We start from the raw sequence: 25,633 nt of genomic DNA on the forward strand, positions 1-25,633 counted from the left end.
AACTGTAGACTACCTGGTGTCCACCCTGTCCAGCAGAGACCATGCTCTCTGAGAGAGCAAGGGAAGAAGCTGTACTCAAGCCATCTTTAGCCAAACTGGTCTTTGTCCAGGCTGTGGCTGTCACAGGAGGTGACCAAGCAGAGGTTTTGCCAAAGAGCTAGGCATGGTGGCTCACACCTGTTCTAGCACTCAGCCAGGAGGATTGCCGGGAGTTAAAGGGAAGCCTGGGTTACAGAGTAATTTCCAGGCTAGCTTGAACGATAGAGTGAGATACTGTCTTAGTGAGAGAGGAAGGCTTTAAATCCAGTCAGAGTAGTGGATTGATCCCACTTTTGCCCCTGTTGGTTCTGTTGGGCATCTCGGTCATTAGTGTAGCTGTCAGGGTGCACATCTAGGTAAGATTGTTGAACATGTGTCTTCCCTGTTAGGATAAATAGAACCTTCTAGAACTATAAAGCTAGCCAGTTGGTTAATGGTCCTAGGGCAGGCAGCTGGGTGCAGTGGATAAGTGCTTGGTCTTTGGAATCAGACTACCCAGCTTAACATCTTAGCTAGGCTAGCTTCTGAGCCTCAGTTTCCCCACTCACTGATGATGTCCTTGCCATTCCTTTCTTGTGCTGGTTTTGTGGACCCTTCAGTAACACAGAGAGTGCTTGTCATGGTACCTGGCAGCTGCTGAGAAGGTCGCTGTGATTATTGCTGTCTCTAGGCATGGCCAGTGAGGGGATGACTCCCACACTGCTGGCCTTGGGCCAGATGTTTCCTTAGTGTCCCAAATCGAGTGGGTCATCTTGGCTGTCCAGCCACCTGCCAATCCCATATGACATGCTGTTTCTGTTTCTTTACCCAGTTGACTCCAATGACAGCCTGTACGGGGGAGACTCCAGGTTCCTGGCTGAGAACAGCAAGCTGTGTGAGGCAGCGATGGTTCAGATCCTGGAGCATCTGAAAACCCTGGCCAAGGATGAGGTGGGTACCACCGCGGGGCAGGGTAGTCACAAAGTGGTCCATTGTGAAAGGGAAATGAATCAGACTGCATTGTTCTCAGTACTTTAGGCCCTTGGCCATGGCTGTTTTCTGCCTGCACAGTGTTCCTCAGTACCCAGTTTCCGCTCACTCCAACCTCTGGTACCCATGAGTCTGCTCTGAACTTACAAGGTTTTTGTTTGCTCTCTCCCTGCCTCCTCCCACTGCTCTCTCCATCTCTGTCTCTGTCTCTCTCCATCTCTGTCTCTGTCTCTCTCCGTCTCTGTCTCTGTCTCTCTCTATCTGTATCTCTCTCCCTAAGTATTATGTATCATTAGAAAGAAAAAAGCTGGGCATATACCTACAATTCCAGCATTCGAAGGCTGAGACAGGATGGTCATTGGTTGTCTTAGTCAGTGATCTGGGGATATAGTTCAGTGTTCAGTGTACTAGCCTAGTTTTAATCCCAGCCCTGGTTTTAATCCCAGCATAGCATAAAACAGTGTGGTGTGGACACCTGTGATCCCAGCATTTGGGAATGGAAGCAGGAAGGTCAAGAGTTCAAGGTGATGATCTTTCCTACACTGAGAGTTTGAGATCAGCGTAGAGTACATGAGGTTGTGACTAAAAAAAAAAAAAAAATCGAGGCCAGCCAGGTGTGGTGCTGCATTGCCTTTAGTTCTGGATGCGGCACTTGGGAGGCAGAGGCAGGCAGATCTCTATGAGTTCAAGGCAGACCTGGTCTACATGCTGAGTTCTAGGACAGCTGGGGCTACAAGAGAGACCCCATGTCAATGAATGAATATATGGATGTATGAATGAGTGACAGGCTGTGGAGATGGCTTAGCAGTTAAGAACACTTTTTACTCTTCAAGAGGACCCAGGTTTGGTCCCTACCACTCATGTGGTAGCTTACAACCATCCAACACCCTCTGGTATACATACAAACACCTAGCGAAAATATCCATATGTAAATAAGTATATAAAAATTATACAAAAATGAAAGTAAATATCGAGGGAGGGGAGGTAGAGATGGATGACGTAGAGAGTGACATGATTGTAACTGAACCTGCTGTCCTCCATTTCATAATGCCCCATTTCAGCTCTCCAGCGGGTAACATAAGGGCGAAGCTGCCCAACCTGCTGCCACCCAGGTGGAGGTCTGGTTCCTGCTGTTGGGACCCCAGCACTTAAATATCCCTGTCTGTCCCGTACCCTCATGCTGGGAACCACCCTGGTTCCAAAATTGTTAAAGTCACCACATAAACGGTTGAGTTCTGCTTTAATCTTGAACTGGGAGAGATTGTTTGGGTGTGGGGGGCTGGGACTTGTGCCAAGCCCCTGGAGCTTTCTGGAAATGACAGCTCTCACAGGAAAAGAACCCCCCCCCCCCCAATTAAAAGCCTGTAGGAAGCCTAGAGGGTATGAGGCCCTATCTGGCTTCCCTTGAACACAGTTGCCCTTCTGTCTTTACTGTCTGCCAGCATGCCTCACATCCCTGATATATATCAAGTAATATCGTTTATAATAGGCTGTGGCATTGGAAACCCAAATTGGGTGTTTTAGGATAAAATGTTATTGGGGAGTTTGATGAGGGAGGAAGAGCCAATTAGTCTGTGGGGTATGACTGCTTAAAACCCTGGTTCTCTGCAGTGAAATGTAGTTGAAAGATCTCTCTCAGGGGAGACTCTAATATTTGAAGTTGAATTTTCTGAGCTTAATTCTCTAATGAAGGAGAAAGGAATCGTTCTGTTGCCTCAGGCACCAGAGGGGAATGGGCGTCAAAGGGAAGCAGCCTGGATTGGCCTGATGACAGGCATGAGACCAGAGACAGCTGACCAGTCAGCAGCTCACATCCAGGAGGTGCCAGTGGCTCTTCCTGCCATGTTACTTTTGCTTCCCCCAGGCCTGAGCACCCACAGCAAGACCTCTGCTCCTCAGCCCCACTTCTCACGTCGCTCAGGGCTTCCCACTGTGGTACCACTCAGAGCACAGAACAGGTAGCAGACAAGAGTGAGTTCTGGAGTTGGGCGGCCTGAGCTCAGGCCTTTCTTCCGAGCCTACTTCTGACCTTTCCTGAACAAACAGGAAGCTTGCCTACAGGGTGGGTGGGTTTGCGCTTCACAGCCCTGCCAACCAATGGCCACTGCTGACTAGCAGCTTCGGTCACCACCCATCTGTGGTTGGGGCGATGTCAGGGTCAGAAGTCAGTACTGGCTGGGCTGGTGTCTGTTCCATGAGGTCAAAGTCAAGGTGTTAAGTGATTTGATTCTTACTGGGGGGAGGGGTAACAGCACTGGGAAGAACCCCATCCATCTAGCTGTAGTCTGTGGACATTTCCTTGTTGGCTGTTGACTACGTTTTCCTGGATCTTGGGCTCCTTCTTTCTGCCAGGCCTTCCTTCCCCCTCCACACCTGTGCATGTGTGTACAAATGCATATGGAGGCTGGAGGTCACATTTGAGTGTTATTCTTCAAGAGCCGGCCATTTTTTTTTTTTTTTTTTTTTTTTTTGGAAGATGGGTATCTTCATTGACTGAGGCTCATCAATACCTCAGGGCTGGCTGGCTGACCCATGAGCCCCAGAGATGCTCCTGTCTCCCACTGGAATTACAAGTGTGTGTCACCACACACATTTTCTGTGAGCATTGGGGATCCAGCTGACCCTTGTCCTTGCTGGCCTTTCTTTCCATCTTTCCCTGCGTGTCTCTGACTCTTGCCAGACCCTTTACTCTGCCCTTGAAGAGCTCCACCACTAGATTGGGCCTACTTAGATACCTCATTTTCATCTGCACTTCCCTTTCAGCAACACCTGCATGGTTACTGTATAAGTAACCGGAGGACAGAATGTTAGAACAGTTCTAGAAGGCTGTCCAGCATAGGCTATGAATGTTCTGCCACAGGGATGTGAACTGTGTGGAGCAAAAGTACTAGCATATGCTTAGTAGTCAGTACCCATTAGCTGGCATGGAGCAGAGCAGGCACACATGACCCTGGGAGCACTATTTGGCAGGACTGCTAAGCCTACACAGCAAAGGGCCTGGGACCTCAGAGCTCTGCATGGCAGTGGCCACCATCCAGTGACATCTGGTTCCATGGCATCCTGAAACAGCAGATGCCCACCTGTACACGAGACTTTTTCTGTGCCCTTTCACCTGAACAGACACTGTAGTACTATTTTGTTTCCCCATTGTCTTTGCCATTCAAAGCTGGTTGTGTATGGTTCAAAGGGTGTTTGGTGAGGTACCTCACAGATCATCCAACAAAGCAAGATTCCAGAAAGGTCTGGTGTTGAGTGTCAGCAGATTCTTTGTTCTTTGATTTTTAGAGATGGTGTCTCATATGTCTCAGTCTGGTCTTGAACTTCCTCTGGAGTTGAAAATGACTTGGAACCCCTGACCCTCTGGCCTCTTCCTCCTGAGGCTGGGGTTAGATGTGCACCACCATGCTTTGCAATCAGCATCTTGTAAACGCAGGATCTGCTTGAGCCATGGCTGACAGCAATGAGGAATCTTTGGGCTTGACTTGTGCTTGAAGCACAGCTGTTTCACTGCTAGTAGGCTTCACTTCCAACCCAGTGACTGCTGGGGCTCTCCTAACCAGGGTGACAGCCAGGGCCTAAACAGAGCTCAGTGCTTGTGGTGCCTCAGTCCTTGCTCACTCTGTGTGTTGTAGAGCTCACTGATATTTTACAGGTGTGGTGGGTGGGCTCAGCAAACACATGGCAAAGTTGCCTATGACCACCCTACCAAGAACATCTGCACTGAGCCCAACCAGTGTGCCAGGACAAGGTTATATCCTCCCGTCTCTCTTCCAGGCCCTGAAACGACAGAGCTTGCTGGGCCTCTCTTTCTTCAATAGCATCCTAGCCCACGGGGACCTTCGTAACAACAAGCTGAACCAACTCTCTGTCAACTTGTGGCACTTGGCACAGAGGCATGGCTGTGCAGACACAAGGACCATGGTAAGCATGAGGGCCCCTACCAGCCAGAGTGGCATTGACCTTGAGTCAGCATCAGCAGCACCTTAAGGTGCCCTACCTCCCTGAGATGGGTGCCAGACCCAAAAGTTCTTTTGGGTGACTTCCTTCTATTAGAAAACATTCCCAGATACTCCCTTTCAGTTTTTACTGAGAATGCAAAATGTCACCCACTCCTGGCAACAGCCAAGTCTGAATCTTCTGAGATAAGTCTCAGGAGCAAGCTCAGGCTATCCTTAAACCTGGGATCCACTGCCTTTACCTAGCTTTAGTGCTGCTGGGGACAAAACCCAGGGCTTTGTGCATGTAAGCACTCTGCCAGCTGAGCCATGTGCCCAGGCCCCAAGACTGAATTTAATGATACCCTGAGGAGATGCCCCGTTTTCATCTAAGCAGGGCAAGCTCACTTAGAGCCACTTCACAAGAGGCTCCAGCCCAGGTCAGAGCCACAAAGGCAAATCCAAGCTGGAGCTGTTCTTTCTAGGTGAAAACTCTGGACTACATCAAGAAGCGAAGCAAACAACCTGACATGAATCATCTGTCTGAGCTGGCCCTGAGGCTCCCTCTGCAAACCAGGACTTGAGAACTTGCCCTTTGAGGGGGGAGCCCAGTGCCACGTCCTGGAATGCCTGCTTGGCTGTCATCAACTCTTCCTAGAATCTAGAGGTTTTGTTATTTTTACTTTTATACAGATTGGTTTTAAGCTTTTGCCTTCTCTTGTCTATTCTGACGGAAGGGGAATTGACACAGTATTAAAACCCAGTCTTGTTCTTTAGATAGCAGCATCTTGGTGTGTGTTGGTAAGGCCTTCTGGTTTCCAGCTCCTAAGATCTGTACACACTAGTGGGGAACAGCCAAGGGTGCAGGCCTTTCTTTTCTGAAGGGTGTTTCCATTTGCTGAAAAGCAACCCCTGGTTGCACATCACTCTCTTAGGTTAGAGACTGTGTCCTATAAAACACCTTGGGGAATAATGTCAGCTTGCCCATTGGCTCTTTTCCAACCACAAGCAGCATATTTGGATTTAGAATACAGGAGAAACTGAGGTCACATCTGAGTCTCCCTATAGACACAGTAGAAATGTCTGTAATCAATGGGGTATGGAGGTGCTCACCTGTTAACCCCGCACTTCAGAGAAAGGCAGATGATGCCATGAGTTCCAGGTCAACCTATGATGACTGCAGTGCCCTTCCTATGACTAAGTAACTATCCTGAGAGATCAGCTGTGCTTCCCACTGTTGGCTGATCACTTCTGCCTCCTAGAAAGCACATCCGGATTACACGCTGCTGGGCACAGGGCTATGCTTCTCGGTGAGTTTGACTGACCTTGGTTGTTTGGGCTGCACTGACTACTGATTCACAACCTGGAACCTACTATTGCCTGTGAAAATACATCCAAGTTCTGGCTTAGCTGTGTTTCTGGTGCCCTAGTGGCACACATTTCAAGTTCCAGCTACTTGGGGAGCTGAGACAGGGTCGCTTGAAGCTAGTCCGGGCAAAACACACACATTCAAAAACTCTGTGCTTTAGGTATCGATTTTATTTATCTTCATTCTGAAACACAATACATGACTAACCTCAGAAAGAAGTTAAAGTCATATATATTTATGTGTACATGTCTTTATTAGTTTAAGACCAAGGTTATTGCTGTACATACATTTGGGACCAATCTGAAGACAGTACCCTCCAGCCCAAGGAACTGAATAAAATTTCTTAAAAACAAAACCAAAACTGAATAGCTGAGGCTAAGGATATGGCTCAGTTAGTGGAATGCTTGCCTGGCAGACACAAGGCCCCATATAAAACAGTGCCATGACACAGACCCATAATCCCAGTAGTTAGGAGGTAGAGACAGGATTGGATCTGTTCAAGGTCCCCAGTTACATGTTTGAAGCTAATCTGGGATATATGAGCCCTAGTCTCAAAAACAAAAACCAGGTATTAAAGAATGCCTTTCCTCTGCTGTGAACAAACATGCCAGAACCCAGAATGCACTATGCTGCTGTTCAGATACTCCCAAGTGGCCTTTATTTCACAAAACTTTCCACTATAATTATCTTATGTCACTTTCATTATGGTGTTAATTCTTAGAAAAATAACTGGCAAATTCACAAATAATTCTTTGTAAGTTATTCTCTTGCCTCAAAGCTGCCCACGTTGAATAGCATTAGTGCTTTACATTGACCTAGAGAATTCCCAGTGCTTCTGTGTTAACCTCGGCTTAGCTCACATTAGGCACACACAGCACAGGGCTCCTGAAATAATCTGCTGACCAGAAGTGTTACTGACAGGCCAGTCTCGGAATCCACCTCCACAAACAGCACCTGTTGGTGTTGGGAAGGATGTGTGAAGAGACTTTCAGGAAGTGAAAAACAGGATGCTTGTCTGTCAGTCATTCCTGGTCCTTGTTGCTGTAACAAATTTCAAGCAGTGACTTCCTGTGGTCTTACTGACAGCTGTTGGTCAGAACTCACTGGCTTCTCTGGGCTAGGTCAAGGTGTTGCCATGACGAAGTTCTTTTGTGGGCACTTGGTGGAAAGAAATGCTGCATGGCTTCTGAAGGCTGCCTGTGTTCTTGGCTTGTGGCCTTTTCCTTCCCCAGTGACTGTGGTGTCTTCCAAGCCTCTTCTACACTAACTCTTCTGCTACCTACCAGTTAAGGAATTTTATGAAGAACCTACTCAGGTAATCAAGGATCTTATTTCAAATTCATCTGATAGTCAGTGGTGGCTTGAAGCCATGCAGTGGTGATGCACAACTTTAATCCCAGCACTCCGGAGGCAGAGATGGGTGGATCTGAGTTTTAAGGCTAGCATGGTCTTCAGGGGTACACAAAGAAACCCTGTCTTGAAAAACCAAAAAAGTAAAAAAAAAAAAAAAAAAAAAAATAATAATAAAAATCATGTGGTCAGTGATTTTTAATTCCCCTTCTGCTGAGTGTGTCCATGTGTCCTGCCTGCCATGATCCAAGTAGTACTAAGAGCAGGGGACAACTGCTTCTCATTAGGAGAGACTTCTGACAGGTTAGTATGATTGTACAAGGTAGCCTCAGGGGCCCAGTGGATACAGCACAGAAATCAGCTCAAGAACAAAGTGGAAGGAACCATGAGATTTGACTGTTGGAGAAGGATATTGCTACGGAGTGTCACCAAGCTGGTAAGAAATGCCTGAGAGAACAGCCAAGTTCAAGGCTGTGTTGGATCACTGATCAGGTGATCAGTACCTTGGAGAGGACTACACCAGGCAGAAGTTTGCAGGGTTCTGGGGAAGGTACAAGACATGGAAAAAGGGGTAGGACTGGAGCCTGGTTAACAGAAGCACGGGCATTAAGTGCTTCTCTCAAGAGACAAGGCTGAACTCACTCTTGAGGGGACCCTATGGCTGTCTTTGCTTACAAACTTCAATTCTTACTTAGAGAGAAGGGTGAGTAAATGGAACACCTAAGTCTATGCTGAGGTACCAAGCTACAAAATCAAGTCCTTTAGCACTGAAATCTGTGTAACACTAAGAAAAAGATCTGGCTCTCACACTTTGATAAGTTTCCAAGGTGTATGTGGCATAAGATGGGAAACCATCTATCACATGGCCATGTGCAACTTTCTGATGAGCAAAGGTATGCTCAGACTGGAGTGTGACCTCTGGGGAACACGAACTGTTGGAGTTACCCAGCTGGTTCCCAGGGTTCACCAAGGCCAGGGGAGATTTGTCTAGACATTGACTCAAATGCAGAATTCTGCCACCTGAGACTAGAGGTGGTCTTCTTTTCTGAATCTTGAGGAAGAATTTACGAAGGACCAAGTTCATCCCAGGAAAGTGGCTTAAACAGGTCTTTGCAATATGGCCCACGTCTACAGGTCAGGGAACAGGGTGGTGTGGAGGCAGTTTCCGCAGGCACAGCATCACCTCTGCTGCCCATTTGGCAGTACTGCACACCTCACCCTCTCCTTGGCTGGCCTGAGGGGCATCTCCTTACCCCGGAGGCTGATACAGAACAACTACAGAGTTGAATGAAGCCATAAAAGGCTTCCTGAAGGACTGCCAGAAGTTTCTTTGGTTAAGAGTTTTCTCCTATCTCTGGAATGCCTGGAATTGCCTCTCATCTTCCTAGCAGTGTGAGGATACCATCATTGATGGTAGTTCAGAAGGAGAAACATCCTGACTCCCTCCATCACACCCCCAGCCCCAGCCAGTGTTTCTGTTCGTGAGAGATCAGGCCAAGACATAGGAAAATATCCTTATCTGAACCTTGATACCAGACTGCCAAAAGCTGGTGGAAGAGAAAATCATGCCACGTGGATCTCTGTATCTGGAACTCCATGAAGATTGCTGTGATTTTTAGTAGGGGTGAGTATGGTGCCTGCAGCAGATGAAGTATCTTCTTCACTCCTACATTTGACTTCATCACATAAGTATACGAGGTCTTCGGTCTAGTGAACACAAAAGACAGAACATGCTGCCGAGAATCTGTCATGGGTCCACACGCAGGATCACCTGCTGTCCAAAATGCCTTGTTTGAGACCCAGCCAACACAGCAACATCAGGTCCAAGCTTAGCAGTCAGATGGGAGGATGGCGGCAGCTGGAGAGAGGCCAGCTCAGAGGTGTGTTGGCTGCAGAGGGGAAGCTCAGCCAGCTGCCTGCTGCACCACACCTGCCTCCTGATGAGGGAGAAGGAAAACAAACTTGCTGGTTCCCGTGGAAGTCATGGCATGACACTTGCTTTCTTCACTGATCTCTGGGTGATGTACTCTTCATGGCACTTAACGGAAGGTGACCCTGGGCCGTTTTATTACTTTATCCCTGAACTTGATAGAGCTGAGAATAGCACCCATTCCATAATTAGGTTTAAGTATATCAATGCAAGGAAAACATTTTAGTCAGGACCCTTCACATGTCAACAACAGCTAGCTACTATTAAAATACTGTCACCCAAGGAGGTGGAATGTTTAACAGAAAATAGGCTTTAACAATTCATACTGGTCCTCAATAACTGCAGATGACTAGTTCAAGCCAACTGCAAAACTGAGCAAGAAATGCAGCTTGAAGAACAGGACAATAAAATTTAATCTTGCAACTTGATAGACTTGGAGGCATTCCGGTCAATGTAGAAGACCTTGCGGGCCTCAGAGTTAAAGCCCAGGCCAGCCCCTCGGCTGTACTTCCAGCTCATGGCCCGGTCGTAGTCCTGCTGCAGACTCTGCTGGAGCGTATCTGAAGACTTCTTGTCCAGGGCCATGTTGGACCTGACAGTCATGCTGGGAGGACGGTTGAATGACGGGGATAGATGCTTAAAGCCGCCCATAAGTTTCAGGAATTTTAGTTTCTGTTCTTCATTTTCAAAGCCCGCAGTGTCCCACTGGCCAAACTGGGTTCCCTGAGTGGAGAGTAAAAGGCTGTCATTGCACTTGAAAACCAACACTTCCCTCAGCCTTAGCCATACAACGAACGGTTTCATTCATCCTAATGAGACCCCAGGGCTATGGCTACTCATTCCCATGTTACAGGTGAGGAAATGAGGCCTAGAGCTTAATGGGAGTGATAAAGTCAGATGATTCCCAACTCCAGAGAGCCCACCATTGGCTTCTAACAAATAATTCTGCATACCAAGCTGATCTACTTTCTCCCAACACATGGTGATAACAATACCACCTCACTTCATATATCACCCACAGCACCACAAACACAAACACAACCACTTCTTTGACTTTGGAACACACCTCAACCTTTCCACAGTTTTGTGTATGTGTATTCATACACAATGTATGTGCACATGTGGAGTAAGGACAACCTGTGGGGTTGGTTCTTGCCTTGTGTCTTATTTAAGAAAAGATCCCTATTGGACACCTCGGAACCTGAAGGGACCGACCAGATAAACAGCTCTCTGCACCCAAATCCTGTGGGAGGGAGACCTAAACCTTCAGAGAGGCAGACACGCCTGGGAAACCAGAAGAGACTCTGCCCACATCTCTGACTCCAGAGGAAAACATCAAACGCCATCTGGGACTCTGGTGCACGGAAGCTCCCGGAAACGGCGGTGCAGATCTTCCTGGTTGCTGCCCCCGAGGAGAGCTCATAAGCAACACCCCACGAGCAAACTTGAGCCTCGGGACCACAGGTAAGACCAACTTTTTCTGCTCCAAGCGACCTGCCTGGTGAACTCAGGACACAGGCCCGCAGGAACAGCTGAAGACCTGTAGATAGGAAAAACTACACGCCCGAAAGCAGAACACTCTGTCCCCATAACTGGCTGAAAGAAAACAGGAAAACAGGTCTACAGCACTCCTGACACACAGGTTTATAGGACAGTCTAGCCACTGTTAGAAATAGCAGAACAAAGTAACACTAGAGATAATGTGATGGCGAGAGGCAAGCGCAGGAACCCAAGCAACAGAAACCAAGACTACATGGCATCATCGGAGCCCAATTCTCCCACCAAAGCAAACACGGAATATCCAAACACACCAGAAAAGCAAGATCTAGATTCAAAATCATATTTGATCATGATGCTGGAGGACTTCAAGAAAGACATAAAGAACTCCCTTAGAGAAATGCAGGAAAACATAAATAAACAAGTAGAAGCCTACAGAGAGGAATCACAAAAATCCCTGAAAGAATTCCAGGAAAACACAATCGAACAGGTGAAGGAATTAAAAATGGAAATAGAGGCAATAAAGAAAGCACAAAGGGAGATAACCCTGGATATAGAAAACCAAAGGAAGAGACAAGGAGCCGTAGATACAAACATCACCAACAGAATACAAGAGATAGAAGAGAGAATCTCAGGAGCAAAAGATTCCATAGAAATCATCGACTCAACTGTCAAAGATAATGTAAAGCGGAAAAAGCTACTGGTCCAAAACATACAGGAAATCCAGGATTCAATGAGAAGATCAAACCTAAGGATAATAGGTATAGAAGAGAGTGAAGACTCCCAGCTCAAAGGACAAGTAAATATCTTCAACAAAATCATAGAAGAAAACTTCCCTAACCTAAAAAAAGAGATACCCATAGGCATACAAGAAGCCTACAGAACTCCAAATAGATTGGACCAGAAAAGAAACACCTCCCGTCACATAATAGTCAAAACACCGAATGCACAAAATAAAGAATATTAAAAGCAGTAAGGGAAAAAGGTCAAGTAACATATAAAGGCAGACCTATCAAAATCACACCAGACTTTTGGCCAGAGACTATGAAAGCCAGAAGATCCTGGACAGATGTCATACAGACCCTAAGAGAACACAAATGCCAGCCCAGGTTACTGTATCCTGCAAAACTCTCAATTAACATAGATGGAGAAACCAAGATATTCCATGACAAAACCAAATTTACACAATATCTTTCTGCAAATCCAGCGCTACAAAGGATAATAAATGGTAAAGCCCAACATAAGGTGGCAAGCTACACCCTAGAAAAAGCAAGAAACTAATTGTCTTGGCAACAAAACAAAGAGAAGAAAAGGACACAAACATAACCTCACATCCAAATATGAATATAACAGGAAGCAATAATCACTATTCCTTAATATCTCTAAACATCAATGGTCTCAACTCCCCAATAAAAAGACATAGATTAACAAACTGGATACGCAATGAGGACCCTGCATTCTGCTGCCTACAGGAAACACACCTCAGAGACAAAGACAGACACTACCTCAGAGTGAAAGGCTGGAAAACAACTTTCCAAGCAAATGGTCGGAAGAAGCAAGCTGGAGTAGCCATTCTAATATCAGATAAAATCAATTTTCAACTAAAAGTCATCAAAAAAAGATAAGGAAGGACACTTCATATTCATCAAAGGAAAAATCCACCAAGATAAACTCTCAATCCTTAATATCTATGCCCCAAATACAAGGGCACCTACATACGTAAAAGAAACCTTACTAAAGCTCAAAACACACATTGAACCTCACACAAAAATAGTAGGAAATTTCAACACCCCACTCTCATCAATGGACAGATCATGGAAACAGAAATTAAACAGAGATGTAGACAGACTAAGAGAAGTCATGAACCAAATGGACTTAACAGATATTTATAGAACATTCTATCCTAAAGCAAAAGGATATACCTTCTTCTCAGCTCCTCATGGTACTTTCTCCAAAATTGACCATATAATTGGTCAAAAAACGGGCCTCAACAGGTACAGAAAGATAGAAATAATCCCATGCATCCTATCAGACCACCACGGCCCAAAGCTGGTCTTCAATAACAATAAGGGAAGAACGCCCACATATACGTGGAAGTTGAATAATGCTCTACTCAACGATAACCTGGTCAAAGAAGAAATAAAGAAAGAAATTTAAGACTTCTTAGAATTTAATGAAAATGAAGGTACAACATACCCAAACTTATGGGACACAATGAAAGCTGTGCTAAGAGGAAAACTCATAGCTCTGAGTGCCTGCAGAAAGAAACAGGAAAGAGCATATGTCAGCAGCTTGACAGCACACCTAAATGCTCTAGAACAAAAAGAAGCAAATACACCCAGGAGGAGTAGAAGGCAGGAAATAATCAAACTCAGAGCTGAAATCAACCAAGTAGAAACAAAAAGGACCTTAGAAAGAATCAACAGAACCAAAAGTTGGTTCTTTGAGAAAATCAACAAGATAGATAAACCCTTAGCCAGACTAACGAGAGGACACAGAGAGTGTGTCCAAATTAACAAAATCAGAAATGAAAAGGGAGACATAACTACAGATTCAGAGGAAATTGAAAAAAAATCATCAGATCTTACTACAAAAGCCTACATTCAACAAAACTTGAAAATCTGCAGGAAATGGACAATTTCCTAGACAGATACCAGGTACCGAAGTTAAATCAGGAACAGATAAACCACTTAAACAAACCCATAACTCCTAAGGAAATAGAAGCAGCTATTAAAGGTCTCCCAGCCAAAAAGAGCTCAGGTCCAGACGGGTTTTGTGCAAATTCTACCAGACCTTCATAGAAGACCTCATACCAATATTATCCAAACTATTCCACAAAATTGAAACAGATGGAGCACTACCGAATTCCTTCTATGAAGCCACAATTACTCTTATACCTAAACCACACAAAGACCCAACAAAGAAAGAGAACTTCAGACCAATTTCCCTTATGAATATCGACGCAAAAATACTCAATAAAATTCTAGCAAACTGTTGGGGATTTAGCTCAGCGGTAGAGCGCTTGCCTAGCGAGTGCAAGGCCCTGGGTTCGGTCCCCAGCTCTGAAAAAATTCTAGCAAACTGAATCCAAGAGCACATCAAAACAATCATCCACCATGATCAAGTAGGCATCATCCCAGGCATGCAGGGATGGTTTAATATACGGAAAACTATCAACGTGATCCATTATATAAACAAACTGAAAGAACAAAACCACATGATCATTGCATTAGATGCTGAGAAAGCATTTGACAAAACTCAACACCCCTTCATGATAAAAGTCCTGGAAAGAATAGGAATTCAAGGCCCATACCTAAGCATAGTAAAAGCCATATACAGCAAACCAGTTGCTAACATTAAACTAAATGGAGAGAAACTTGAAGCAATCCCACTAAATTCAGGGACTAGACAAGGCTGCCCAATCTCTCCCTATTTATTCAATATAGTTCTTGAAGTTCTAGCCAGAGCAATCAGACAACCAAAGGAGGTCAAGGGGCTACAGATCAGAAAAGAAGAAGTCAAAATATCACTATTTGCAGATGATATGATAGTATATTTAAGTGATCCCAAAAGTTCCACCAGAGAACTACTAAAGCTGATAAACAACTTCAGCAAAGTGGCTGGGTATAAAATTAACTCAAATAAATCAGTAGCCTTCTTCTACACAAAAGAGAAACAAGCCGAGAAAGAAATTAGGGAAACATCACCCTTCATAATAGTCCCAAATAATATAAAGTACCTTGGTGTGACTTTAACCAAGCAAGTAAAAGATCTGTACAATAAGAACTTCAAGACTCTGAAGAAAGAAATTGAAGAAGATCTCAGAAGATGGAAAGATCTCCCATGTTCATGGATTGGCAGGATTAATATAGTAAAAATGGCCATTTTACCAAAAGCGATCTACAGATGCAATGCAATCCCCATTAAAATACCAATCCAATTCTTCAAAGAGTTAGACAGAACAATTTGCAAATTTATCTGGAATAACAAAAAACCCAGGATAGCTAAAACTATCCTCAGCAATAAAAGGACTTCAGGGGAAATCACTATCCCTGAACTCAAGCAGTATTACAGAGCAATAGTGATAAAAACTGCATGGTATTGGTACACAGACAGACAGATAGACCAATGGAATAGAATTGAAGACCCAGAAATGAACCCACACACCTATGGTCACTTGATTTTTGACAAAGGAGCCAAACCATCCAATGGAAAAAAGATAGCATTTTCAGGAAATGGTGCTGGTTCAACTGGAGGTCAACATGTAGAAGAATGCTTATCACCCTGTACAAAGCTTTAAGTCCAAGTGGATCAAGGACCTCCACATCAAACCAGATACACTCAAACTAATAGAAGAAAAACTAGGGAAGCATCTCGAACACATGGGCACTGGAAAAAATTTCCTGAACAAAACACCAATGGCTTATGCTCTAAGATCAAGAATCAACAAATGGGATCTCATAAAACTGCAAAGCTTCTATAAGGCAAAGGACACTGTTGTTAGGACAAAACAGCAACCAACAGATTGGGAAAAGATCTTTACCAATCCTACAACAGATATAGGGCTTATATCCAAAATAAACAAAGAACTCAAGAAGTTAGACCGCAGGGAGACAACTCTATTAAAAAATGGGGTTCAGAGCTAAACAAAGAATTCACAGCTGAGGAATGCCGAATGGCTAAGAAACACCTAAAGAAATGTTCAACATCTATAGTCATAAGGGAAATGCAAATCAAAACAACCCTGAGATTTCACCTCACACCAGTGAGAATGGCTAAGATCAAAAACTCAGGTGACAGCAGATGCTGGAGAGGATGTGGAGAAAGAGGAACACTCCTCCATTGTTGGTGGGATTGCAGACTGGTACAACCATTCTGGAAATCAGTCTGGAGGTTCCTCAGAAAATTGGACATTGAACTACCTGAGGACCCAGCTATACCTCTCTTGGGCATATACCCAAAAGATGCCCCAACATATAAAAAAGACACATGCTCCACTATGTTCATAGCAGCCTTATTTATAATAGCCAGAAGCTGGAAAGATCCCAGATGCCCTTCAACAGAGGAATGGATACAGAAAATGTGGTACATCTACACAATGGAATATTACTCAGCTATCAAAAACAATGACTTTATGAAATTCATAGGCAAATGGTTGGAACTGGAAAATATCATCCTGAGTGAGGTAACCCAATCACAGAAAAACACACATGGTATGCACTCATTGATAAGTGGCTATTAGCCCAAATGCTTGAATTACCCTAGATGCCTAGAACACATGAAACTCAAGACAGATGATCAAAATGTGAATGCTTCACTCCTTCTTTAAAAGGGGAACAATAATACCCTTAGCAGGGAATAGAGAGGCAAAGATTAAAACAGAGACAGAAGGAACACCCATTCAGAGCCTGCCCCACATGTGGCCCATACATATAGTCACCCAATTTGACAAGATGGATGAAGCAAAGAAGTGCAGGCCAACAGGAGCTGGATGTAGATCTCTCCTGAGAGACACAGCCAGAATACAGCAAATACAGAGGCGAATGCCAGCAGCAAACCACTGAACTGAGAACACGACCCCCGTTGAAGGAATCCGAGAAAGACCTGGAAGAGCTTGAAGGGGCTCGAGACCCCATATGAACAACAAGGCCATGCAACCAGAGCTTTCAGGGACTAAGCCACTACCTAAAGACTATACATGGACTGACCCTGGACTCTGACCTCATAGGTAGCAATGAATATCCTAGTACGATCACCAGTGGAAGGGGAAGCCCTTGGTCCTGCTAAGAGTGAACCCCCAGTGAACCTGATTGTTGTGGGGAGGGCGGCAATGGGGGAGGATGGGGACGGGGGGGAGGGGAACACCCATAAAGAAGGGGAGCAGAAGGGTTAGGGGGATGTTGGCCCGGAAACCGGGAAAGGGAATAACACTCGAAATGTAAATAAGAAATACTCCAGTTAATAAAAAAAATAACTGATAACCAAAAAAAAAAAAAAAAAAAAAAGAAAAGATCCCTATTGATTTCTACTGCCTATCCTTGGCTGGCCACAAGCCTCCAGAGATCCTCCTATATAGCCTGTGTTGTATACTGATCCTCTGATTTTAAGTAGCTCATTCTGAGAGGGAAGCCTATTAAGACCTAGGAAGTAAACAACTCACTAAGTCTTAGGCAGTCCCTGAAACTTAGCAGGTTCCTAAGGCCCCTCCCTCCTCAATGTTCCATAAGCAATAAGGACAACAGATCTATTGAACTGCCTGCAAGTCATGTAGAATGCTCCAGAGCTCTAGCCTTCATGAGCTGTCATACATGGTGTGGCAGGCTTTTGGTAATGCAGCTGCCCTTCTGTTATCTATGCTCTTCTAAGTAATCTATACTCCTGTAACTTCACTTAACTAACTTGTTTATCAAGCTTTGGTGGCATCGTTACTTAAGTTAGCTTGCTCCTGATACCCTATCTTCAGTCTGACTTTTACAAGGGATCTGAGTCTACTCCCACTTTTGGGTCCTGCATTTGCCACTGCCCTGTCTGCTGAGGATTGGTACCACCATATTCAGGGTCTTAAGTGTCATCTGTCCTGAGAAGCTTTACTTCTAATCATCTAATATAGCATACCATCCCAACACCCACCCCTTTCAGGTACTATGAATCTGATGAGAGTCCTGTATACCTCCGCACACAGCACAGCCAGCCCAGGTAGGTCAGCTAGGGACTAAGGTTTGAAGCTGCTGAAGGCACAGTGCTATGGCTGCCATAAAACGTATGTGGCCAAGTCCATGGCCCTCATACCATTTCCTCCTACCTTCTCAGATAGGGTCTGGATGTTTCCAAAGGGTGTCTTAAGAGGTCTAGCCCCAACTCCCACTCCTCCTACATGCTCCTAACAGTTTTCCATGGGTACTTCCCACAGCTACACAGAGCCCCTTGTCGTTAGACTGCAGGTCACCCTATTGTCCACAACAATGGCCAGCCCCCTAGCAGCCCTTCAGAAGAAGGGAAGCTGGCTCGACCAATTCTGTGCCTAGCCAGTTGGGCACCTTAGATTCTGGATGTCAAGCCCACCACAACAAACCCACCGTCCATTTTTTGGGTTCTGAAACCTCTGTCTTGCCAGACTCACGATCAATCTCTTCTTGTAAGGCCTTCCGTCTCACCTATGCAAGGACAAATGAATCAGTAAATAAGCAACTAAATAAAATGAAGAGGCCGATGAGACCTGTTCTCTACTGATCTTAATGCTATAAAGGTGGGGCTGAAGACCCAGAGCTTCACTCTGCTACAGAGCACAGGACATTGTGGTTAATAGGTTCAGGTACCTGGCCTGAACAGTAGTCATAGGCACAATTTCTTTTCTTTCTTTCTTTTTTTTCTTTTCTTTTTTTCAGAGCTGGGAACCGAACCCAGGGCCTTGCACTTGCTAGGCAAGCGCTCTACCACTGAGCCAAATCCCCATCCCCGGCACAATTTCTTGAGAAGAGATTTTCCTGTACCAGAGGATGATCCACCTTTACCAAAACATCCTGTAACAGTGATGTGTGTGGGAACTTGGCCAACTGAAATGCTGAGGCCCTCTCTTGTGCAGTGCACACTGTAGCACTGCTTTCTAGAAACAAGGCAGACACAAGCTGGAATCCAGCAATGCTGCTAAACAGGCCGTGCAGCCCTGCAAAATTCACCCCTTTCTGATTACTGCATCAGTCACCGCAGAAATTGGAGCCTGAGCTGGGGAGCAGCAGAAGTGCCTGCAGCAGAGCACGGTGGGCGCACATCTGCCAGGCCCGCTCAGGGGCTCTGCTGGCACACCAGCAGCCCACACTGGACTACAGAAGCTTCCAGGGCTTTAGCTTGCTTGCTTGCTTCCTTCCGTCTCAAAGATTTAGGCCCCCCTTTATTCCCCTTTACCTGACAAGAACTTTGAGATGAGGGCACTTTTCATACAGTTTTAAAACACAAATCTATAGTGGCTGCTGTAGAAAAGCAGAGATGAGGGGAACAGGCGAGGGTTCACCACATCAGCAGTGAGGACTGACTACACACGCTGCCTGACTTCCATCTCAGCCACACACAGTGCAAGGAGCTGGAAGCACTCAGGAGGAGCTCATTTATAACAATGGCCAGGAGGATTCTGGGTATTTTCTTCTCAGACATGTTACCCTCCCATTTTATACACAACCACCTTCCAGTATTTATGGGAAAGAGGAGACGCATGGCCACCCTGTAATAAACTGCATAGACATTTAGTAGGCAGAGAACCACAAAGTCCAAGAACTGTGCACACAGTGATGGGTGGCTAGGGCTGCTCAACCTTTGACTGTGTCCTAAGGGGCTAAGGAGACCCCAGGTAAGGGATAGGCCCCAGGAGAGCTGAGGCCCCATGGCTGGCCCCTCTGCTTGGTGTCCTGGCCACTACAGCATTATTGGCCTTGGCCTACTGAGCAGAGCACTCCTGGCCCTGCATGGAGGTTAGGACCCCTGAAGGCCCGTGGTCCTGCGGCCCACCCTCGAGAGACCCCAGCACGACCTGACTCTCCCTGGTGCTTCCCTTGGCCATGTATGTGTCACCCTCCTCCAAGTTTGTTCCCTCACACCCACAGCTCCACAGTGGGTCTGGCACATCACCATCTCTTCTGGGTGGCCCCCCTCACCTCTGAACTTTACTCCTAAGGTAGAGATGAGGCCCTATGAGGCAGGGTTGTCCCTCTCTATCACAGTGCTGCTTCAGCAGGCACCATGGGGACCAGGTGTCATCTATCTGGGCAACACAAATCCTTCCAACACTCCCTGCCTTTCTCCAGTTATAAATGAGCTCCTGTAGAGACCCATGCTGACTCAGAGGAGGGTCAGCAGCCAGCAAAGCATGGACTAACACCAGGTCCTCACAGCTCCTCAGTCTTGCCAGGCCCTGGGATAAAGGAACATAAAAACACCCCAGTTCCACAAAGTCTAGATCCCACATAGGGACATGCACGTGACAAACTTGACACTAGTCTGCAAGACCTCTCTCAAGCTCCTGAACTGGTGGAGACACCCCAGGGGCATGGCTGGGCACGTTTACCTGTTCTAGCTAAGGATCACAGGTCCCCATTTTCCTGAGGGCCTATCAGGATCCTCAGAAAAAGGCACAGCAGCTTTGGGGTCCCCTGGCCAGGGGTGCAGGTGGGCTGAGTTTACCTGCCCCTAGAGGTGTGCCATGGAATTAGACAAGACACTTTTGGAGACCCCAATCCCCGAGTCCAGGAATTTGTGGCCTGATGGGTGGTGAGGGTATCTAGGGGGTGACAAGGGAGGACACGAGACAGGCTGGGTCATACCTGATCTATGCAGGCCTCATCCATATTGCCTTTTTTTTCCAGTACCACCTCCAAGTCTGTGTCTGACTCCTGCAAAGGCAGCAAGATGTTAATTAGCTCAGGCAAGCCATGAACAGCTCTAGTTCCAGCAGTCAGCTGAGTAAGGTCATATGGTCCAAGAAAGATCCAGAGAGCAGGCAGCACTAGTTTCTGTCAAGACAGAACCTGAGGCAACAAAACCCTGCCCACTTTCCCTTTTGTGCATCTCCCTAGCAAATGATGGCACTAAACCAGATGACACAAAGAAGCTGAGGCTCAGAGAGGTAAAGGGAACCAACCAGGTCACTCTGTAGCTCAGTGACAGTGCCAACTTGAATCCAGGTCCCCTGACTCGTGTCCCCAACCATTTTATCCAGGTACTCAGGATACCCTCTAACTGCAGGCCAGGGGCAATGAGTCCCTGGTCCGTCATGAATGACAAGTGCCCACAGCTTTTGCATTTTCTTTAGCATGCTGTGCTTTGCCCATGTCATACATGTATGCACAATGATAGGTGGGGGAGCTTTCCTTACCTGTCCTTAAACCATTACCTCTGGTCTGGCCTGTGTGGGCTGTCTGAAGATGCGTAATAGAGGGGATACCTTTCCCTGACCTCCTGGGAGAGAGAGGTCCTAAAATTGAATGGGAGCTGGCTTTAAACCTCCAGGTTCATCTTACCCTGAATTTATGTTTTACATGCACATGGGTGGAAGCAAGTAGTGTCTTCCTCTATCACTCTCTTCTTCATTGCCTCAAAATGGGGTCTCTCAAAGGAATCCTATCTGTCTCTCCCCACCAATGCTGAAGTAACAGGCACATACTGCCATGCACAGCTTTTTAGGTGACTACTGGGGATTTGAACTCTGGTCCCAATGCTTATAGAGCAAGCACTCCTACCCACCGAATCATCTCCCTAGCTCTGCCTTTCTGAATAAAGAGTTGGCTTGCCAGCTGATTGACCAAAGTCTACCAAAGCCCCACATCATGAAACTTGAGAACAGTTGCCTTCAAACTGTTCTGATTTTCACACTTGAGCTATGGGTGATGAAAGAGCCTAATGCATGAGAACAAAGCTGGGAGAATGCCAGCAACCACAACCACCCTTCAGGCCCCAACACAGAGCCACCCATCATCCCAGCCATGTCTGGGGACGTAGATGCAGGCCAGCAACATCTTCCCAACGGCCCTATATCTCACAGGCATACCTCAGAAAATGCCCATCACCACCTCGTGAAGGCCACAGGGCCACGGCTGGCACAGAGCTGGAGGAGCCAGATCTTGCTCCCATTGCAGATGGTCATTTCTTGGGCTGCCAAGACATGGGCTTTGGGAAAGGACTCACTGACATCTCCTAATATACTTGGGGATCTCCTGAGCTAGAAGCAACATGACAGCCTATAGCTGACAGCTACAGGCTCCTGGGAGGTAAACAGCAAGTGGAAAGAACATGCCACAAGACATTTACATAAAAAACTGATCCCCATTTATGGACAGTGAAGGACACCTGCATTGCTGGTGACACTACAGGTACCTCTTGATCCAGGTTACTAAAAAACAGGTGACTCCCCTATCCTTTTCCAGTACATACCAATGCACACATGCACACATGCACGCATGCACGCATGCAAACCAAGCACGAGGATGCTGGGTTTCTGTCAGCTAAATGCTTAAGTGCCCTACTGACATGTATATGGGCGCCCATATGGCAATCTCACCCCCAGACTCCAATGAAACCTGCCTCTTTTTCCTCCTGCCAGGGGTCTTCCTTTACTCCGCTCTCTTTTCTCCTCTTCTTTTTCTTCCTTTTCACAGCCAGCCCTTCACCAACTGGCTGCTCCACCTTTTTTTTGGATTTCACTTTCTTCTTCCCAGGGGCCTTCAGGCTGTCTATCGGGATGAAATCCAACGCTTCACTTCTGACTGACTTCTTACTCCCTTTCTTCAAGCTGTTCTCCATGGAGATCTTGGAGTTGACCGGGAGGATGTCTCCCTCCTGATGAGTCTTTTTCTTCTTCTTCTTTTTCATGCTGTGATCTCTGGGGCTCCCCTGCTTCCTTTTGTGCCCCAAGGCCGCCTGCTCTTCGGCCTCTGCCCCCTCTAAGCATGAGTGCAAAGCATCCCCAGCCTCAGGGATCCAAGAGTCCTGGGGAGGAAAAGCTTCCATGTCCGGAAGCTTCTTCTCCTTCCTGTGCTTTTTAGGCTTCCTACCAGCTTTGCTTACCTCCTTGGCATGCTTGGAGTCTGGGGAAGTCTTCAGCCCTGAGCCTTGGGAGGCAACCTTTGATAAGGACTTCCGCCTCTTCTTTTTCTTCTCTCTGATGAGGCCTTCTGCTGACTGCTCAAGGACCTGCCTTCTAGGGCTAGGTGACTTTATCTGTCTTGTCCATGTAGGCTCATCCTTGCCCAGGTACTCATCCAAGTGTGTGCTACAGGACTTTTTTTTCTTCTTTCTCTTGCCCAGTGACATCTCAGGGACCTGCACCTCACCCACATTGTTAAAAGGGGATGTAGCCCTTGGAGGAGAAACATCTATGAAGTAATCATTATTGTTTAAGACTGAGTACTGAGTCTCTGGTTCTGAGACATTTGCCACCTTCTTTTTCTTCTTCTTCTTTTTCTTCTTCTCTGGGAGCCGTGGGCCCAGGTCTTCTTTCTGAGTCTTGTTGACCATTACTGAAAAGAAAACCAGAAATAATGCAGTTTATCATTCTACCCAGTCCCAGCCTGTGGTCCCAAAGAAAGGGAAAACAGCTCCCATTCCTTGGGAGCACGAGGAAAGACGGTTAAATGGCAGGAAGTGTAAATGCAGATGGCCCTATATTCAACCCAAAGTCCTCACTCAGCCTACCTCTGGGAATGCCAGTTTCCTTTTCTAGGAGGAAAGAACACATCCATCCTCAAAGAGGTACAAGAGACACTAGAGAAAAGGCTTTGAGCATCTGATTCCTTGTCCACCATCTCCCTGAAACCTCCAGATCTAAATTCAACATATATCCACCAAGCACCTCCCCAAGCCATCACTGCAAGTAGCAGCTGCAATTGAGACTTTCTTTTTAACCAGATGAAGCAGAAACTGCAAGCAGACTTCCACCAGATCCAATACATGGCACAGTGAATGGTCAACCCCTTCCTCATAGTGCTCCTGCTCTAGGTCTAGAAAGGAACGCCCTGTTCCCCAACCTTTACCATCCCAAGCTACCTAAACAACGTGGCAAGGTGAGACAAGCCCCAGCCAGTACTCCAAACACGGGAAAAATGGAAACACCAGTATATTCTTCCTTTGTTTTATACCCTTGGCTTCTCTGGATTCTAGTTTTATCTTCCATACAAAGGTTGAATCAGAAGGTACACGAGTTGGGCTGCCTCTGTCTACAAGACAGTTCCAAGTACTGTCTTCAATTTCAAAGTGAGTGCTGGGCAGTAGTAAGTGGCAATTACACATGGAAGCCTTCATTACCTAGCTCTCCTCAGGAGAACAGAAGTACTTACGACAGACAAGTGGCTGGGGATCCGATATATGGCCTTCACTACGGTCACCAGTACAGCTTTGTTACTCCTTGGACTAGAGACAAAAAATGGGAGGCTTCGAAGGGAAGAGGTGGAAATTAGGAGTCCAGGAGCTTCTCTGTCTTGCACCCCTCCTTGGCTTCAGAGCTAACATTTTCCACAAAGGATTCAGCTTACTCCTGGCAGGCTTGAGTTATACAGTTCAAGTCCATTCACAGCTTGCTTCAGGAGCACATAGGAGAGTCCTGAGCCCTCCCCCACCAATCATTAATCAAGAAAATGCCCCCACAGACATGCCTATAGACCAATTTTATTGGGGCATTTTTTTTCAACTGGAGTTCCTCTTCCCAAATAACTCTAGCTTGTGTCAAGATGACATACCATTAGTATCAAGTTGCCAAGAAAATGTTTGAACAATGGTTTTCCAGCTTGACCAATAGGATAGTAGAGTCAACCCTTGAGGCAGAAGTGGAGTGTGGTTGGGCAGCCGGATGAAACCAGCTGCCTTGGTCAAACTCACCGAACAGGTAGGTGTACATAATGGTCTGAGGCAAGGGACTGACTCTGGCCAACATGGATGATATAAGGGACGGTCATTAGGAAACCGACTGGACCTCAAGACAGACTGACTTTTAGAGGACAGAGAAAGGGGACTCACAAAGGGGAGAAAGATACAAGTCCTGAGAGGATAGTGCCAAGTAAGTCCAAGATTCTACAGGATTGGGGACAGTGATCGAGAGAAATAACCCGGACAAAAATGTCCTAGGCGTCAGCTTAACCCACTTCTTGGCTCTGCCACTCAGCCAACACCAACATCCTCTTTTCCATCCCTGTAACTGAGAAATGGAACCAAACCTACATCACCTGCAAACACATGCTTTTTTCAAAAAGGGTTTGTTTTTGAGACAGAGTTTTACTACACGGCCCGGGTGGTCTGCAGCGCGTGTTCCTCCTGCCTCAGCATCTCGCGTGCCGGGGTAATAGACGTGGGCCACTATGCCCGGTGTTAAGACACTTTTAAAATCTCGCGGTAGCCACGGATAGGGTTAGTGTGACCAATAAACCTCACAGCCCTCAAAGACGTTAATTTACTAGGTCTCAAAGCCAGCAAGGTGCAAAACACGGACTCGAGCCCAGAGGAACGTGTCCTGTCCTCACCAACCGCAGGCTGCTTCCTAGCCAGGATTATCCCTAGGCCTACTCCAAGGCGGGAAGGCTTGGAGAGAAACCGAGGGCTGCGGGCGAGTTTGGGGTGACTGATGTTTGCTTTTTCCTCTCCCCCAGCATGTAGGCCCTTCTCCCGGCCCGCACCAGACACCCGCACTCACCTGGTCTATTAGCAGGCCAAGCATCCCCACGTGAGCACCCGCGCAGCCGCGACCCGGAAGTCAGCTTCGAATTTCTGGCCCGCCCCCTCGAAATCGTTCTCCTTCCGGGTCGCAGCTTCGCGGCGCCCTGGGTTGCTGTAGAAACGGCGTCCATGGCCGTGCCTAGACAAGCATCCAGCCTCAGCGTGCTGCGTGAGGAGACGGGAGGCGCTGCGGACTCGCCGGTCACTACACGAATGCCCGGGCTCGCAGGGTCGCCTGGGTCCCCCGAAGTTCTCGTGTTACCCGCGCAGGTCGCCGAGCCTCCGGGGAAGAACCTGTGGGAGCAGATCTGCGAGGGTAGGCGGCCGCGGCTGGCCGGACCCGGCGGGACGCGGGCG

The 25,633-nt window shown here is 46.7% G+C and overlaps 3 protein-coding genes across 17 annotated transcripts in view; 2 read left to right on the forward strand and 1 right to left on the reverse strand.

Moving 5' to 3' along the window:
• Vps35l (VPS35 endosomal protein sorting factor like) overlaps positions 1-5,726 on the forward strand; it is a 103,446-nt gene extending 97,720 nt beyond the window's left edge. For 2 of the 3 annotated variants that reach the window (NM_001399656.1, NM_001017463.2), the window contains 3 exons: positions 851-969; positions 4,783-4,929; positions 5,429-5,726. In NM_001399656.1, the coding sequence (NP_001386585.1) occupies positions 851-969; positions 4,783-4,929; positions 5,429-5,527 (365 nt within the window). In that variant the 3' untranslated portion in view covers positions 5,528-5,726. The remainder of the gene's footprint in view (positions 1-850; positions 970-4,782; positions 4,930-5,428) is intronic. The other variant, XM_017589391.3, reaches the window with a different exon arrangement.
• Positions 5,727-6,462: 736 nt separating this feature from the next.
• Knop1 (lysine-rich nucleolar protein 1) lies at positions 6,463-25,315 on the reverse strand. Of its 3 annotated transcripts, none has more exons than NM_001399775.1 (5): positions 25,254-25,315; positions 22,157-23,091; positions 20,401-20,469; positions 18,166-18,243; positions 6,463-10,315 (listed from the first exon to the last, which is right to left on the reverse strand). In NM_001399775.1, exons 2-5 carry the CDS (start codon positions 23,087-23,089, stop codon positions 10,004-10,006), a joined length of 1,392 nt encoding a protein of 463 aa, NP_001386704.1. In that variant the 5' UTR covers positions 23,090-23,091; positions 25,254-25,315; the 3' UTR covers positions 6,463-10,003. The 3 variants fall into 3 exon arrangements, with proteins under 3 accessions (NP_001386704.1, XP_038943709.1, NP_001386705.1); XM_039087781.2 differs by lacking the exon at positions 25,254-25,315 and adding an exon at positions 23,908-25,242; NM_001399776.1 differs by lacking the exon at positions 18,166-18,243.
• A 67-nt stretch (positions 25,316-25,382) lies between these two features.
• The window catches only part of Iqck (IQ motif containing K), a 117,648-nt gene continuing 117,397 nt past the window's right edge, over positions 25,383-25,633 (forward strand). For 10 of the 11 annotated variants that reach the window (XR_010064577.1, XR_010064593.1, XR_005499407.2 and 7 more), the window contains exon 1: positions 25,406-25,592. Coding sequence is in view for 8 of the 11 variants with exons in the window: in XM_006230149.5 (XP_006230211.1) it covers positions 25,406-25,592 (187 nt within the window). In the remaining 3 variants the exon portion in view is untranslated. Of the gene's footprint in view, positions 25,593-25,633 lie in introns of all 11 variants that reach the window. The other variant, NM_001401714.1, reaches the window with a different exon arrangement.

This window comes from Rattus norvegicus, chromosome 1, assembly GCF_036323735.1.
Source record: "Rattus norvegicus strain BN/NHsdMcwi chromosome 1, GRCr8, whole genome shotgun sequence".
NCBI lineage: Eukaryota > Metazoa > Chordata > Mammalia > Rodentia > Muridae > Rattus > Rattus norvegicus.